The following is a 15,817-nucleotide window of genomic DNA, read 5'->3' as shown; positions in this document are numbered from 1 at the left end:
TATTTAAAAAAAAAAAAAAAAAAAAAAAAAAAAAAAAAAAAAAAAAAAAAAATAAAGATGTGTCAGAAATGCAAAATAACCTCATTTTAGAGTAACTGAACATCCTGGTGTTTTCTTCTTATATACATGAACTTTAAATTTATCCTAACCCTGTTCCAATTACTACCAAAAGTTGGTTATATTTAATAAATTGATAGAGCAATTATATTGTCTTTAAATTTTTATTTTCCAAGTTTATTTCATTCACAGAGTTTTTCTCATATGATAAAAATCTACATATTATTATTATTCTGTTGTTGCTCCACCTTTTAAAATGATAATCTCTTTATTACCTGTTTTATTAAGGTATTTTGCATTCATTTCTAAATCATTAGGCATTGCTGCTTTTATATATTTCAAATTTTTGATACCTTTTGATCAGGTTAAGTATATTCTCTCCTATTTCTAGATTGAGAAGAACTTTCTTATTAACATTTATGAATACTTAATATTATCAAATTTTAGTTTGTATGAATTAAGATAATGACATGATTTTCCTTAATCTGTTAATGTGATAAATTCTATTGCTGGAATAAATTCTTCTTGATTATTATCAATTAATTACATAAAGCACTGTTGGAATTGATTCGTTTTTGCTCATTTAGATCAAGAAACACCCTGAAGTGTTACAGTAGAGCAAAGTCTTACAAAGAGAGTCTATAAACAATGTGCAAAATATCATTAAGCTTATTTTAGAAATTTTGAAAAAATGCTTGATAATTTATATTTACTACATTATAGAAAATTATTGTAAAGAAATGCAATTAATGAAATTGTGTTTAATTATAATTATGCTAATACTTACTGGGTAAAATTTTGTTGAGATATAATGTCAATACCAAATAGAGAACAGCATCAAAAACCAACATGAAAAGAGTAGCTATTATGAGGTGTGGGTTGTTTGAAGAATTTAAATGGTCATTAGAATTTATGTCATAGTCCAAATGTATAAGCTGGAAAAAAAAGGCAGATATGTTGAATTTTAAAAGGTTTAATATAGCATTAAGAATCATAATTGTCTTATTTCTGCTAGACACTGGGGTTGCAAAGATAAATGAGGCATAATTCCTGTGTTTACAGAGCTCAGATCTACTGGAAGACGTAGCAATGAACTTACCTAACTACAAAATAATTTGGGAGGTTAGTGGACATGGGTACTAAGTACTAAGGGACCCACAAGAAGCAGCATGTAGGTGTCCTAAAAGGAGGTAAAAACTCAAGGAAGGTGATATTTGAGCTGGACCTAATGTAAGACTTTATCAGGCTTAGGACATTCTAGACATGGTATTCCATTTCTGAATAAAAAGATGGAGAGGTGAAAGTACTTCAGTAGTTGAGCAGAAGACAGATTACTAATATGTTACTAAACTATAGCAAGATAAAATGAGGTTACATGCAACATACTCTTTCATATAGCATTTTAGAGTTTTGATGTCATAACTAGAATTTAACTTTTCAGAGAGGAGATTGTTTCATGTAGAAATAGCTAATTAAAAATAAACATTTATTTATTCCAAATTCCCAGTTTTCAAATGCTCGTGATAACATTAAGGGTCATGTTTCCTAAGCATTAAATCAGACAAATGTTCACTGGGACAACCAATTAGAGTAGAAGCTGAACCACCACAACAGTGGAGTATCTTTCTGTGTTCAGTAACTTAAGAGAAACTAATTGTGCTGAGAGAGAAAAATAAAAACCTCCCCTATCTCTTAAGTGTTTATCTTTGCAAAAGTGGGATGGAATTTTAATGCTCAGAACCTGTTGTGTGAATTATTAGGAGAGAATCTCTTTAGAATGGTTTTTTTTTTTTATAACAATGAAATAGTTATCTTAACTCTTACCTGGGCCATTCCAGCAGTGAAGGCAAAGGGGCTAAGAAGACATAAAGTCCATTCCAAAAATGCAGGAAGATGTCTGTACAGTGCTGCAAATCCCAGGCTCCCCCAAAAGACAGTAAGAAGAAAGACAACCAAGCCAGTGAGGAAAGGTTTCCTTATCAACACACTCATCAGGAAAGCTAGAGGTATCTGAGAGGAGAGAAAAACTTCAACTGGTATGTAATTCTCTGAGAACCATCAGTAGCATAATAAAAGGAATTTCATATTATAAAAGTATATTTCATTAATATTCCACCCCTAGATGCTGCCTCATGCAAATGCTGCAAGCAGAACATGAGATGAGACCAGAGTCAGTGACAAATGATTGGCGGGAGGGAGGGAAAGAGGGAGAGACAGAGAGGGAAAGAGAGTTAGAGAGAGTGAGAGAGAGAGAGAGAGAGAGAGAGAGAGAGAGAGAGAGAGAGAGAGAGAGATTGGGTTTAAATTCACCAACTCACCAAAGACAGACCGTAGAGGAGAAACAGGGTGAAGACCATCACAAAACCAGCTACGATGACAACTTGGGAAGATTTTACAATAAGAGCCATCAAAGTGGCCATAATAAGGACGAAACCAGCGTACATCAAACCCCAGGAAAGCCTAGAACAGAAACAAAACATCAGTTCAGAATGCTGTTACTTCATCGCTTCGTTTGTGCACTTGTTCAGCAAATGATTCGTGAACCATTTATCAAGGCTAAAGAGAATACAGTGGCTAACAAATCAGAAAACCTCTCTGTCCTGAAGTGCGTAGTCTATGCAGAAGTGTCTGAGACATGTATGTCACTGAACATCAGGAACCTCAACTTCTTGTACATTTGGGGTCACCCAGACATTGTAACTAGTGAATGACAGTCACCATCTGTATTGTTAGTGCTCCAAGTACTGGCACATGTCTACAGGATCAGGCTGTCTTTAAGTCAAACAAGTACAGAAGGTTTCAGTGACCATACCTATAGATCCATCTACTCCATTCTCTTATAAAGCACTACTTTATGAAAGCAGCAAGTCTAAACATGGCATTTTTTAGGGCTAAGGAGTCCATCCAACTAAGTTGCTCTGTTGATGCTGCACAATAGATTGTAGCATGTGATTTACCAGAATGCTGACTCCTGAAGTCCCATCATTGTCATCAATGGCTTAATGCATTGCCTTTCTTGTGTAACATTGACTGATACATTGTATATGAATGCAGAAAAAGAAATAATGCAGAAGAAAATGAAAAAATCAGTTGTAACTCCTCCTTGAGCAACAAAAGGTAGTATCTTCATATTTATACCAGTAACTGACATCAGCTTTTCCATCACTGAATGATTCGTTGTAATCTAAAGAAAGGTATTGATGAACGAATTATTATTAATCTACTTATAACCTCATGCCTTTTCTCTGAATTATAAGGTATCATGTACATTGCACATTTAAATATACAGTTGACTCCTGAACAACATGTGTTTGAACTGCGTGGGCATACTTACACGTGGATTTTTTTTTTTCCTTTTTGTCTTTTTTACTGACCGGTAACAGGATCGCAACCCTCGGTGTCGCACCCGTACCGGGGACCGGCAATGGGATCGCAACCCTTGGTGTTGCGCCCGCACCACGCTCAGCCAGTGAGCGGAACCGGTCTCCACATGGGATCCGAACCCTCGGTGGGAGCGCCGCTCGCACTCCCAAGCGGCGCACTCTCCAGTGCACCACCGGGCCGGCCCTACACGTGGATTTTTTACGAGTTATATATTGGAAATCTTTTTGGAGATTTGTGACAATTTTCTCTTCCTTATGATTTTTAAATAACATTTTCTTTTCTCTGGCTTATTGTATTGTAAAAATACAGTAGAAATGCATTTAACATACAGAATATGCATTAATAAACTGTTTATATTATTGGTAAGGTTTCCAGTTAACCGTAAGCTACTAGTACTTAAGATTTGGAGGAGTCAAAAGTTATATGTGAATTTCCTACTGGGTGGGGACATCAGAGCCTTTAACTTTTGTGTTGTTCAAGGGTAAACTGTATATGCAAGGGAACTTCAAAAAGTTTACAGGAAGATAGAACTAAAAGATAACACAGGGGCTGGCTGGTTAGCTCAGAGTGTGGTGTTACAACACCAAGGTGACTGGTCCTTGCACTGTCCAGCTAATAGGTCTTTCCTGATATTTCTCATCAGAATATGTCTCCTGCTTCATCGTTTGCCTAAGACAACATTTAAAATTCCATGGTAGAACCTAAACTCTTATCATGACTATATATACATATTTCTATCTCCCACATTACCAGTATCCCTGGAGAAAAGTGCCTGTGTTCTTAGTTATTTTCTGATCCCCAGTACTTAGCACAATGATTCGAATATAGAAGTTGTTCAGTATATTGTGCCTAATTAATGAAGTAAACAAATGTAGACAAGGACCATCCATTCTATCATCACCTATCAAAATTTAATTTATAATGCAGATTCCTTTAACTTAATACTCACTTCTATGATTGCAGCATTAATGGCAGCTTGAAAAGCTACAAAGCCTTTCTCCCAGAACGTTGAACTTTTACATGTGATTTTTCCATTAATTGCTTGACAATGAGCTTCAGGAAAAGAAGAATATGCCCATTATTGTGGTTTGAGACAATCTTGGTTATAGAAAAATCAAAAGTTCAAATGTTCCAAAATGTACTTAAAGTCCATGATAGTACAGGGTACCATAGACGTAGTTGAGGTTTGTAGAGCAGTCAAGGAAAATACACTAGACTTATTCTGTTAATATTTTTAAGACCAGATCTCAATGCTTTTCCATTCAATCTAATAATTCTCTTTATTAGTTGAGAATGTTTTTGTTGAGCTTTGCTCTTTGGTCGCTTGTGCCAAGAAAGCACTAAGCTTTTTAAGAATATTTGGGAATCATTGAGAAACAGCCTTTTCTCGAAGTTTTATTTAAGAATAACATAGAATTAACAGCAAATATATGTGTACAAAACTTTGTTATCACCCCTAAGTGAATCATTGTGCAGTACATACATGTATTGTATTGAAGCAACACTCGAATATGTACAAATGTTAAAAAAAGAAATAATAGCAAATATAATTTCTTAATAAAACACGTACTTAAGAATATAGGTTTACTATAATAAGGATTTCTTTTATGTTTAGAAATTTAAAGTATTTGTTGGGTAAGGATGTGTAGTTCATTTCAGTTTTGCTATCACAATACCCCCGTGTGGCAGATGACACAATAGCAAAAAAAAAAAAAAAAAAAAAGTTTTTTTTAGTGAAGTTACCTGAATGATCTCTGTGTTCTTTTATCTTGGGGATTCTATGTCCCCAAGAAAACTTCAAATGATATGAGAAGGTGTCATTAAAGATGACTCTCACTGAATCTATTGAATAATTTAAATCCAATTCATTCATGCTTTTTTCATCAGGCCACCCTATAATTGTTCTTCCTGCCATGTGAAAAAGATCACGGTTAAGTAAGAAGATTTCTACGTGGCCCAAAGACAGCACACCATTTTCAATTATGTCAAAGTTATTTTATGTTGAGGTTATTTCTTTCCTAAAGGTAGTGCTGGGCCTAAATAAAAGACTCACATTTAGAGGTAGGGTAGGGGGACTTCTAAAGTTCTAAATAAAATCAGAAGTGTTATGTGGCAAGCACTTTTATCACAAATATATTATGCCTTTCCAGATAAACTATTTAACCAATAATTCAAAGCACAATGAATTTGAAATAATAGCAATACCAATTCATCCATTTAGATTAATGTACAGACAGATCCATCTCAAGTTGAGATATGTGCTATAACTATAGTATATATTTCCATGTAACAGCGGTGTCAATGTGGCCAAATTTACAAACAGAGCATACAATTGTTAAATTTGTATTTATAAGTATTTTTTTAAAAAGCTCTGTTTATGGGCCGGCCCAGTGGTGCGCTGGAGAGTGCGCCACTTGGGAGTGTGGCGGTGCTCCTGCCGAGGGTTCGGATCCCATGTGGAGACCGGTTCCCGCTCACTGGCTGAGCGCAGTGCGGGCGCAACACCGAGGGTTGCGATCCCGTTGCCGGTAAGTAAAATGACAAAAAGGAAAAAAAAAAAAAGCTCTGTTTATTCTAAAATATGTAATATAAGTGGCTGACTGTCACCAATCAAACCCGGGCCATTTAACCGATATAATTTTGCACAGTCTGGATTTTGTTGAGTGTAGACTCCTCCTGCAATTCATGTTCCTTTGTTCTCTGTATTTCCTTCCACTCGGCACCTGGATCCAGAGGCCAAACCCGACTCATGTCCAGTCATTTTTACCAGACCGTAGGTGGTGGTGTGTTGTCTTATCACTGGCTCCTAATCTGATTCTCTCTCTTTTTGAGACATCTTTTGTAATATTAGCAAGTTATTTATCCTCAGCATGTAGATCCATGAATTCATGGGAGTTTCTATCATTTCTTTTTCATTTATTAGTAGAAAACATTTACAAAATAGTAATTTTGCATCATCTATTTGATTGAGCAATATCACAGTTCATATAGGATACATGTTAGTATTTCCCCTTTATTTACAAATTTTCAAAATAAGAACTCATTTACTATCATCCTCTAAAGGTAAACAGTTACATTTTTTCTTTTGATGTCATCATAAAAGCATGGACTTAAATAGCCATTTTCTGAGTTTCAAGTCATTGCACTTGTTGAAATGCAACTTTTGCCAAGTTTGCTGCGGATTCCTTTCGACATAACCTATCAGTTCTTGGTGGCTTCCTAGCTATCCAGAATGACAAGACCTGTACATTTCCCGTTTCAGACCTCTGCCTCTCCTCACTTGCATATTGAGACTCCTGGGTTTCAAAGACACGGGGGTGAGTGCGAGAATATTCCATATTTACTTATTTGGTTTTTACCACTTGACACATATAACAGCCTCAGAATAGCGTTCTAATATTATACGACCCATATAATTACTGAAAATTGCTCCAGTTGCTGTTTTCAAATTGGCCATCTCTCTTTCTGGTGGATACTTGTTAACTCTTAGGGGGGGCCTCCTCAGACCCATCAGACACCCCCATTGCTTTCCAGTGCCCTCTTACCACGTCCAGAGAGAGATGCCATGCTGATGTTGTGGCTTTTAGGGCTTCTTTCCTACCCACTTGTGTTTTGGGGTACTAGGATACACCTTGCCATTTAGTTTTGTTGTAAATATTGCCTAATAGGTTTTTGGTATCGCTGTCTAGTTTCTCTCTCAATTTTTATGCATTCAAAGAGATTAAAAAACAGTGCTATTACTACTATACAATCTTTCCAGAATCTTCTCACGAACATACATTTAAATAACCCTAGACTGTCTCATTTTGATATGTACTATAATGAGGATAACGCTTTTAACATAGAATTTCCTAAATAGGACATTAGTGAACAGAGTAAGTAAACCTCCTTGATACTGGAAATAATATAACTAATACTGTTGTTAATAAATTCTAAAAACTTGAACATTAAATACAATTTGTCAAGGAAATCCCAGAATGAATTCCTGTATTTTGCAAAAGAGGAAATTGCCATGAACTGCCAGAGAACATACCTTTCATGAATGGGGCTGAAGCCACTTTGTGCATTATCTCTCGGGTAGTTTTGGAATCAGGTGCAAATGCAATAGCATAATTAGAATCATTAAAATGATCTACATGTCCCAGTTCCATTGCAGACATTTGAGGAGAGTCAATAACTTGATGTAAATTGGAGGAAATTAGGTATGTAAACAGGACTAGTAGAAATGAGAAAAACCACTCCTACATGGGAATGAGTGAAAAAGGAAGCAAATCAATAGAGTTCTACTGCAAATTAACCATCCACAAACAATTTAAAGTTTTTAATTCTGTTATGCAGCTTGCATTCCATTTGTTCTCTTCTGGTTTTTTAATGTCTTAATTTTCTTTTGTCCTTTGATCTGCACTTTTTATAATATGCACATTGTTTACCAAGACAGAGTTGTAATGTCAATTCCAATCAAAAATCTAAGTCCATCATACTTTAGTGCAAACGATAAAAGCTGGATTGCTTCATAAAGGACCCAGTGGTTTACAGTCATGTTGAAATCTGAGAGCCAATGATAAAGATGGTAGGTGGCATGTAATAAATAACCAGCTTCCATCAACACAAGCAAGGTCGTAATTTTATCTTCTGCTGCCTAGATGTAGAAGAAGATAGCTCCAAAATATTGCTCATAAAAAATAATAACAATTTATGTCGATACATTTCACTTTGCTTGCAATTAAAAAATGAAAAAACAAAAATAATAATAATTTTTAAAGTCTGTCATTTGTGACCACTTTCCAGAATTGGAAATGCAGTAGAATGTATATGAAGCCCAGTGATAAGAATTCACTTTATTATCTAGTCATAATTCTAAATAAAAACCTTTAAAAGAGGTCCTGTATATATCAGATTCATCATATAAAAATCTTGTAGCTATGTGTGTTGATCTATATCCATACCTATATTTACATGTATACATAAACAAAATATGATGTTTATATAAAACAGAGTTAAAAGGTTAGAAGTAAAACATCTATGTAGAGTAGGATCTCGAATTTAATATTCATATTTATATAATCCTTGCTCCATGGAAAGATTTTTGTATACTTTGTTCACTGCCAATCCAAGCATTCAATGCATATTTGTTGAATGAAAATACAGACACATATGCACACACACATACACACACACAGTGTTCATAGGATCAGATGTTAACACACAGCTCTTGAACTACAGGTATTTTATGAGTGATTTTAACTTACTATATTTTTCTGAATTTACTACATTTTCTAAACAAAGTACACATCTAATCATTCTTATGATCGAAAGAAAATAAGTCCTATTTTAATAGAAGTAATAGTTCAAAATGCCACTTTCTTTTCTTGTTTGTTTATATGCCCATAATTTCTTTCAAATTGAGATTGTCTGTGTCTATGGTGCAATTGTGTAGAAGTGCTACAATTTGTCTTTTGGTTGTTTTTAAATTTTAGATTACTTTCTGAATTAGTTCTGGATTAAACTCTGCCTCTTTCTTTGATTTTCACCCTGACGTTCTGTACCTGTGCCTTTCATGAGATTCCTATGAGTTCACATGTTAGGGCTTGTTATCTCTGCCATAAAAGAATGTGGCTTTATTTTTCTGGAAGTTTCTGAATATGAATTCTTTTAAAAATGCCTCCAATAAGGCATATAATAATGATATATTTTAAAATTGAGTGGAAAAATAAATTCTATTTGTAAAAAGTAGCAAAGCTCAGAATTTGAAAGAAAAATTGTCTGCTAATTAGAATATGTATGAAACATCAAATAATAAAATTAAAGTATTTGGACTGTGTAAGAAAATACTTTTTTCTCTTCTAAACGTGAGAACACATAGACTCTGAACCATACCAAGAAAGTCTGTCTTTTCATCCTCCATTTTTTAAGGCAGTTCTTGCAGAGAAGAGCCCATGTTTGCTGACCCATGCTTATGTGTCTCTTGCTCATTTTGACCTGTTTATTTTTTAAAAAAGAACAAATAAAGGAAGTAAATGTGAAGATCTGAAATAGAAAACATTGTGCAATCAAACAAACATAAAAAAACACATTATAACAGCTGTATTAAATGGCATTCCTAGAGAAGAAGGAAGACAAAAGACTAAGTATATATATATATGTAGAGAGGGACAGGTAGATAGATAGATATAAAGAGATGCTCAAACTCAGAACGGAAAGATACAAGTTAAAGCAATTATGAGATATCATTTATCTTCTCACTGGTCTGGCAAAAATCAGAGGGTTTAAAAGTGTCAAGTATGGTTGTCCCCACAACAATTGGCATTGTTAAGTTGTCTAATTGAAAGGGAGGAACTTCATGCACTACTGGTGGGGATATAGACTTACCCAGTTGTTTTGGTGACTCATGAATAATTCATTACTATTTAGCTATATCCTACCATCAATTACTTTTTCTTCTGGGTATGTAATTTCTTCTGGGTAGGAAATTCTCACATGGGTTCATGAAGGGACCTGTACAAGTATGCTCTTCCTAATGTAGATTATTGTGGCATGGGATTGTAAAACAAATTTTGATGTATACAATTCAAAGAGTACTTTGCAGGAATCAGGAGCAATGGACTGGTGTCTATTCGTCAATGTGAAGAGATCTTAAAAACATAGTGCAAATTCAAAAAGAAAGAAAGAAAGAAAAAGAAATGGTTGAGAGTTTCATCATAATATCATTTATATTAATTTACATGCAATGCACATTTTTTCAAAAATATATAGGAACTAAAGGATTACCATCAAATATAATAAAAAGCTTACCTTTGACAATGGGAAATAGAAATAAAGGTTGGATATGAAATGGGAGTTGGAAATTAATGAAATTAAATAACCAAAACAAGATAAGGGCTTTGTTTGAACCAATCATTTTGTGTGCCACAAACTCATGAGTATGATTAACTCAACCTTTTATCGACCTCCTATAATTGAAATCTAAAAAGTCCCAAGACAACCGTCAGAAAAACAAACAAAAATCCCAATAGCAACAAAACCCAAAGACAAGTAGATAAAAAGCATCATGGAAATTTCAGAGAATTTCATATTTTTCATTATGACTAAAACAAAGAGAGACTGGGGGTAGTCTGAAAATAAGATAATGGGAGAGAAAACAATACCTGCTAACATGTAACAATGGCTTCCTATGTTCCTGGTAGTTCTAAGTGTTTTATGAGAATTAATTAGTTTAATCCTCACAATAAACCTTTGGTATAGATCCTATATTCTCCCCATTTACAGATGAGGAAAATGAGTCACACAAAGGTAAAATGACTTGCCAAACACAGTTAATGATGGCAGAACAAAGGCTTTAACTCTAGAGACCTCACTCTCAATCAACATAGGTCAATTCTACCTACAGTGCAAGCTGAGAGATTCTGACAGCATCCAGACAAGCAGTGAAGAGCTCTAGAAGGGATTCACTCATGCTATTTATTTACAGGCTTCAGTTTGTGCTGTCATTACTAGGAACCCTAAAATGCTGGACTATAAAAGAGGTAGATTACCTCAAAAGGCAGAGAAAATATAGATTTTTTTTAAAAATTTGATCATTCTCCAGGATAGACCACATATTAGGTCACAAAGTAGGTCTCAATAAATTTAAAAAGATACAAATTATATCAAGTATATTTTCAGACCACAATGGAATAAAATTAGAAGTTAACAATAAACAAAACTATGGAAACTATACAAAATCATGGAAATTGAACAACATGCTCCTGAATGACCAGTGGATCAAAGAAGAAATAAAACAGGAAATAAAAAAGTTCCTTGAAACAAATGAAAATACAAGTACAACTTGCCAAAATATATGCGATACTGGAAAAGCAGTACTAAGAGGGAAGTTTATTGCAAAAAGAGCTTACATCAAAAGTATGGAAAGACTTCAAATAAACAATGTAATGTTAAATCTCAAAGAACTAGAAAAACAAGAACAATCTAATCCCAAAACCAGTAGACAGAAAGAAATAATTGAGATCAGAGCAGAACTAAGTGAAATAGAGATCAAAAGAATGATACAAAAAATTAACGAAACAAAAAGTTGGTTTTTTGAGAGAATAAACAAAATAGATAAGCCATTGGTCCGACTAACTAAAAGAAGAACAGAGAAGACCTAAATAACAAACATCAGAAATGAAAAAGGAGACATTGCAACTGATACCACAGAAACACAAAGGATCATTAGAGACTATTATGAGCAGCTACATGCCAACATATTTGAATACCTGGAGGAAATGGATAAATTTCTGGACACATACAAACTACCAAGACTGAACCAAGAAGAAATACAAAACTGGAACAGACCTATAACAAACACTGAGATTGACACAGTAATGAGCAGTTTCCCAACAAAGAAAAGCCCAGGACTAGACAGCTTCGCTGTTGAATTCTACCAAACCATTGAAAAAGAATTAACACCAATCCTTCTCAAACCATTGCAAAAAATTGAAACAGAGGCCATTTCTCCAAATTCATTCTATGAGGACAGCATCACCCTGATACCAAAATCAGTCAAAGACACGACAAAAAAAGAAAACTACAGGCCAATATCCTTGAAGAACACAGATGCAGAAACTCTCAACAAGATGTTAGCAATCAGAATACAACAGCACATCAAAAAGATTATATACCATGATCAAGTGGGATTCATCCCAGGGATGAAAGGATGGTTCAACATATGCAAATCAATAAATGTGATATACCACATAAAGAAAAACAAGGATGAAAACCATATGACTATCTCAATAGACACAAGAAGAGCATTTAACAAAATTCAGCACCCCTTCTTGATAAACAGCTTAGGTATACAAAGAAAGTATCTCAACACAATAAATCTGTATATAACAAACCCACTGCCAGCATCATCCTGAAAGGGGGATAACTGAAAGCTTTTTCTTTAAGAACAGAAACGAAACAAAAATGCCCACTCTCACCTCTTCTATTCAACATAGTATTGGAAATATTCACCAGAGCAATCAGAAAAGAGAAAGAAATAAAGGGCTTCCAAACTGGAAAAGACAAAGTCAAATTGTCACTGCTTGCAGATGACACAATCCTATATATAGAAAAGCCCATAACCTTTAAGAAAAAACTCCTAGGGCCGGGCTGGTGGTGCACTGGAGAGTGCACCACTTGGGAGCGTGGCGGCGCTCCCGCCAAGAGTTCGGATCCCATGTGGGGACCGGTTCCCACTCACTGGCTGAGTGCAGTGCGGGTGTGACACCGAGGGTTGCGATCCCGTTGCCTGTCCCCGGTACGGGCCCGACACCGAGGGTTGCGATCTCATCACCGGTCAGTAAAAAGACAAAAAGGAAAAAAAAAAAAAAGAAAAAACTCCTAGAGCTGATAAATGAATTCAGTAAAGTAGCAGGACACAAAATCAATATGCAAAAATCAGTACCATTCTTATAGACCAACAATGAACAAGGAGAAAAAAAAATCAAGAAAGCAAGCCTATTTACATAACTATCAAAAGAATAAAATATGTAGGAATAAATTTAATCAAAGAAATGGAAGATCTCCAAAGTGAGAACTACAAAGTTCCGCTGAAAGAAATGAAAAAGGACACCAAAAGATGGAAAGACATTCTTTGTTCATGGACTAGAAGAATTAACTTGAAAATGTCCATAGTACCCAAAGCAATCTACAGATTCAATGCAATTCCCATCAAAATACCAATGGCATTCTACACAGAAACAGAAAAAGACAATCTTAACATTCAGACATTTGCAATCCTGGGGAAAAAAAAAATAAAACCAGAGGCATAATGTCACTTGAGTTCAAATTATACTACAAAGCTATAGTAACCAAAACAGGATGGTACTGACGTATAAACAGACAGTCAGACCCATGGAACAGAATAGAGAACTCAGAAATTAACCCAGGTACTTATACCCAACTGATCTTTGAAAAAAGCACCAGAATCATACCTGGGGGAAAAGACTGCCTCTTCAGTAAACAGTGCTGGGAAAACTGGATATACATGTGTAAAAGAATAAAACTAAACCCATACCTCTCACCATATTCCAAAAGCAACTCAAAATGAATTAAAGGCTTAAGTATAAGACTTGAAACTACAAAACTCCTAGAAGAAAACATAGGGGAAACACTTCAGTATGTAGGACTGGGCAAAGGCTTTATGAATAAGACTCCAAAAGTGCAGGAAACAAAAGAAAAAATAAACAGATGGGATTATATCAAACTAAAAAGCTTCTGCACAGCAAAGGAAGCAATAAATAGAAAGAAAAGACAGCCTAATGAATAGGAGAAAATATCTGCAAACTGTACATCCAATGAGGGATTAATATCTGGAATATACAAAGAACTCAAGCAACTTAAAAGCAAAAAAAAAAAAAAATCCAATTAAAAAATGGGCAAAGGAGCTGAATAGACATTTTTCAAAGGAAGACAACAAATGGTCAACAGGTATATGATAAAATTCTCAACATCACCAATCATCAAGGAAATGCAAATCAAAACCACATTGAATATCATCTCACCCCAGCTAGACTGGGTATTATCAAAGAGACTGAGAACAGCAAATGCTGGCAGGATGTGGAGAAAAGGGAACTCTTCTACACTGTTGGTGGGACTGTAAATTAGTACAGATATTATGAAAAACAGTATGGAAGTTTCTGAAACAACTACAGATAGAACTACCATACTATCCAGCAAACCCACTTCCAGGTATATACCCAGAGGAATGGAAATCATCAAGTCCAAGGGGTACCTGCACTCCCATGTTAACTATTTACAATAGCCAAGAGTTGGAACCAACCTAAATGTCCATCAATGGAAGACTGCATAAGGAAAATGTGATATATATATACTCAATAGGAGAGCACTCAGCCATAAAAAAAGAATGAAATTCTGCCATTTGCAGCAACATGGATAAGCCTGGAGAAAATTATGTTAAGTGAAATAAGCCAGGCACAGAAAGAGAAATACTGCATGTCCTCACTCCTTAGTGGCAGCTAAGAGACAAACATAGAAAGAAAGACCATAATAAAACATTGAACTTTCAGAAGGAGAGAACAGATACCTATAGTTACTAGAGGCAGGAAACGGGGAGGGGGAAGGGGGATAGGGCATAATTGGGTAAGGGAGCAAAGAGTAATTTCTATTTGTAATGATGAACACACCAATAATGATTTGATCATCACGTACTGTATACAAATACTGATAGTCAAGTCTGTACCTCATAAATATCTCTAAATAAAAATAATAAATAAATAAATGAATGAATATAAAATAAAATGAAAAGAAAACTTTATTACTGCAAGAAAAGTTTTTAGATCTTGTATTTAATGACTATAATAAAATTTAAGAAAGTAAGTAAAAGGAAATGAAAAGTGAAGTACATACTTAAAATTCCCATCTAAGTCAGTAAATAACATAAAATCTTCCAACAATACAAAGATAAATTTTATTATCCTCTCAAATTTTCAATAAAATATTAAAACACATTTGAAAATAACGACAGAGAAATAGAAAGGGAAAATAATCCAAAGTAAGGTATTTGGTAGAGAGATATCCATAAAGAAGAAAACATAGTTGCAAGAGAAATATATGGCAGAAAATATAGTGAGGAAAATACATTATAAAAAGTACAATGAAAATTAATTTTTCAGAGTAATGAGAATATATGTATGTTACCCAAAAAGGCTATCCATCAAATATCATAACCAAAACAACAAAAAAATTTATTTTTGAAACTGAAGGATAAAGGAAAAAGTCTATGTGACTCATGTTGGGGGTGAGGCAGTTCAAGAAGGAAACAGTTTAAAAAGGAACAAACACCAGCCTGATATCTTCAAAGCGGATATGAAAAAAGGGCGATTTGCTCAATTTACTCTGTAAAAATCTACAAAATGAACAAAATAAAGACCACTGAAGAAATATCCATTCGTAATAAAATAAGAAAATGTTTTAACCCCAAACCACAGACTCACCCACCATCCCATGAAATGTAAGCCAAATTATTAAAATTTGCTTATTGTTTGAACATAAGATAATGAAGAGAAAACAAGCTAATTAACATGTAATGATGGTTGCCTATGCTCCTGGTAGTTCTAAGTGTTTCATAAGAATTAATTAGTTTAGGGCCGGCCCGGTGGCGCACTGCTACAGCGCGCCGCTTGGGAGCGTGGTGGCGCTCCCGCCGAGGGTTCGGATCCCACATACGGACCGATTCCCGCTCACTGGCTGAGCGGGGTGCGGGCGCAGTGCCGAGGGTTGCGATCCCGTTGCCGGTCCCGGTCCGGTACGGGCGCGACACTGAGGGTTGCGATCCGTTGCCGGACACGAAAAAAGACAAAAAAAAAAAAAAAAAAAAAAAAAAAAAAAAAAA

At 34.9% G+C, this 15,817-nt stretch overlaps 1 protein-coding gene across 1 annotated transcript; it reads right to left on the bottom strand.

Moving 5' to 3' along the window:
• Nucleotides 1-833: 833 nt before the first annotated feature.
• LOC103588896 (ATP-binding cassette sub-family A member 9-like) lies at nt 834-9,898 on the bottom strand. Its single transcript, XM_008570725.1, has 9 exons — nt 9,811-9,898; nt 9,319-9,420; nt 7,475-7,682; nt 5,185-5,349; nt 4,391-4,494; nt 3,015-3,241; nt 2,376-2,517; nt 1,882-2,067; nt 834-992 (listed from the first exon to the last, which is right to left on the bottom strand). Exons 1-9 carry the CDS (start codon nt 9,829-9,831, stop codon nt 834-836), a joined length of 1,314 nt encoding a protein of 437 aa, XP_008568947.1. The 5' UTR covers nt 9,832-9,898.
• Between the last annotated feature and the right edge of the window lie 5,919 nt (nt 9,899-15,817).

Source organism: Galeopterus variegatus, unplaced genomic scaffold (genome assembly GCF_000696425.1).
Source record: "Galeopterus variegatus unplaced genomic scaffold, G_variegatus-3.0.2 Scaffold625, whole genome shotgun sequence".
Lineage (NCBI taxonomy): Eukaryota > Metazoa > Chordata > Mammalia > Dermoptera > Cynocephalidae > Galeopterus > Galeopterus variegatus.
Note: the sequence above shows the minus strand (reverse complement) of the source record. Positions and strands in the feature narration are given on the sequence as shown.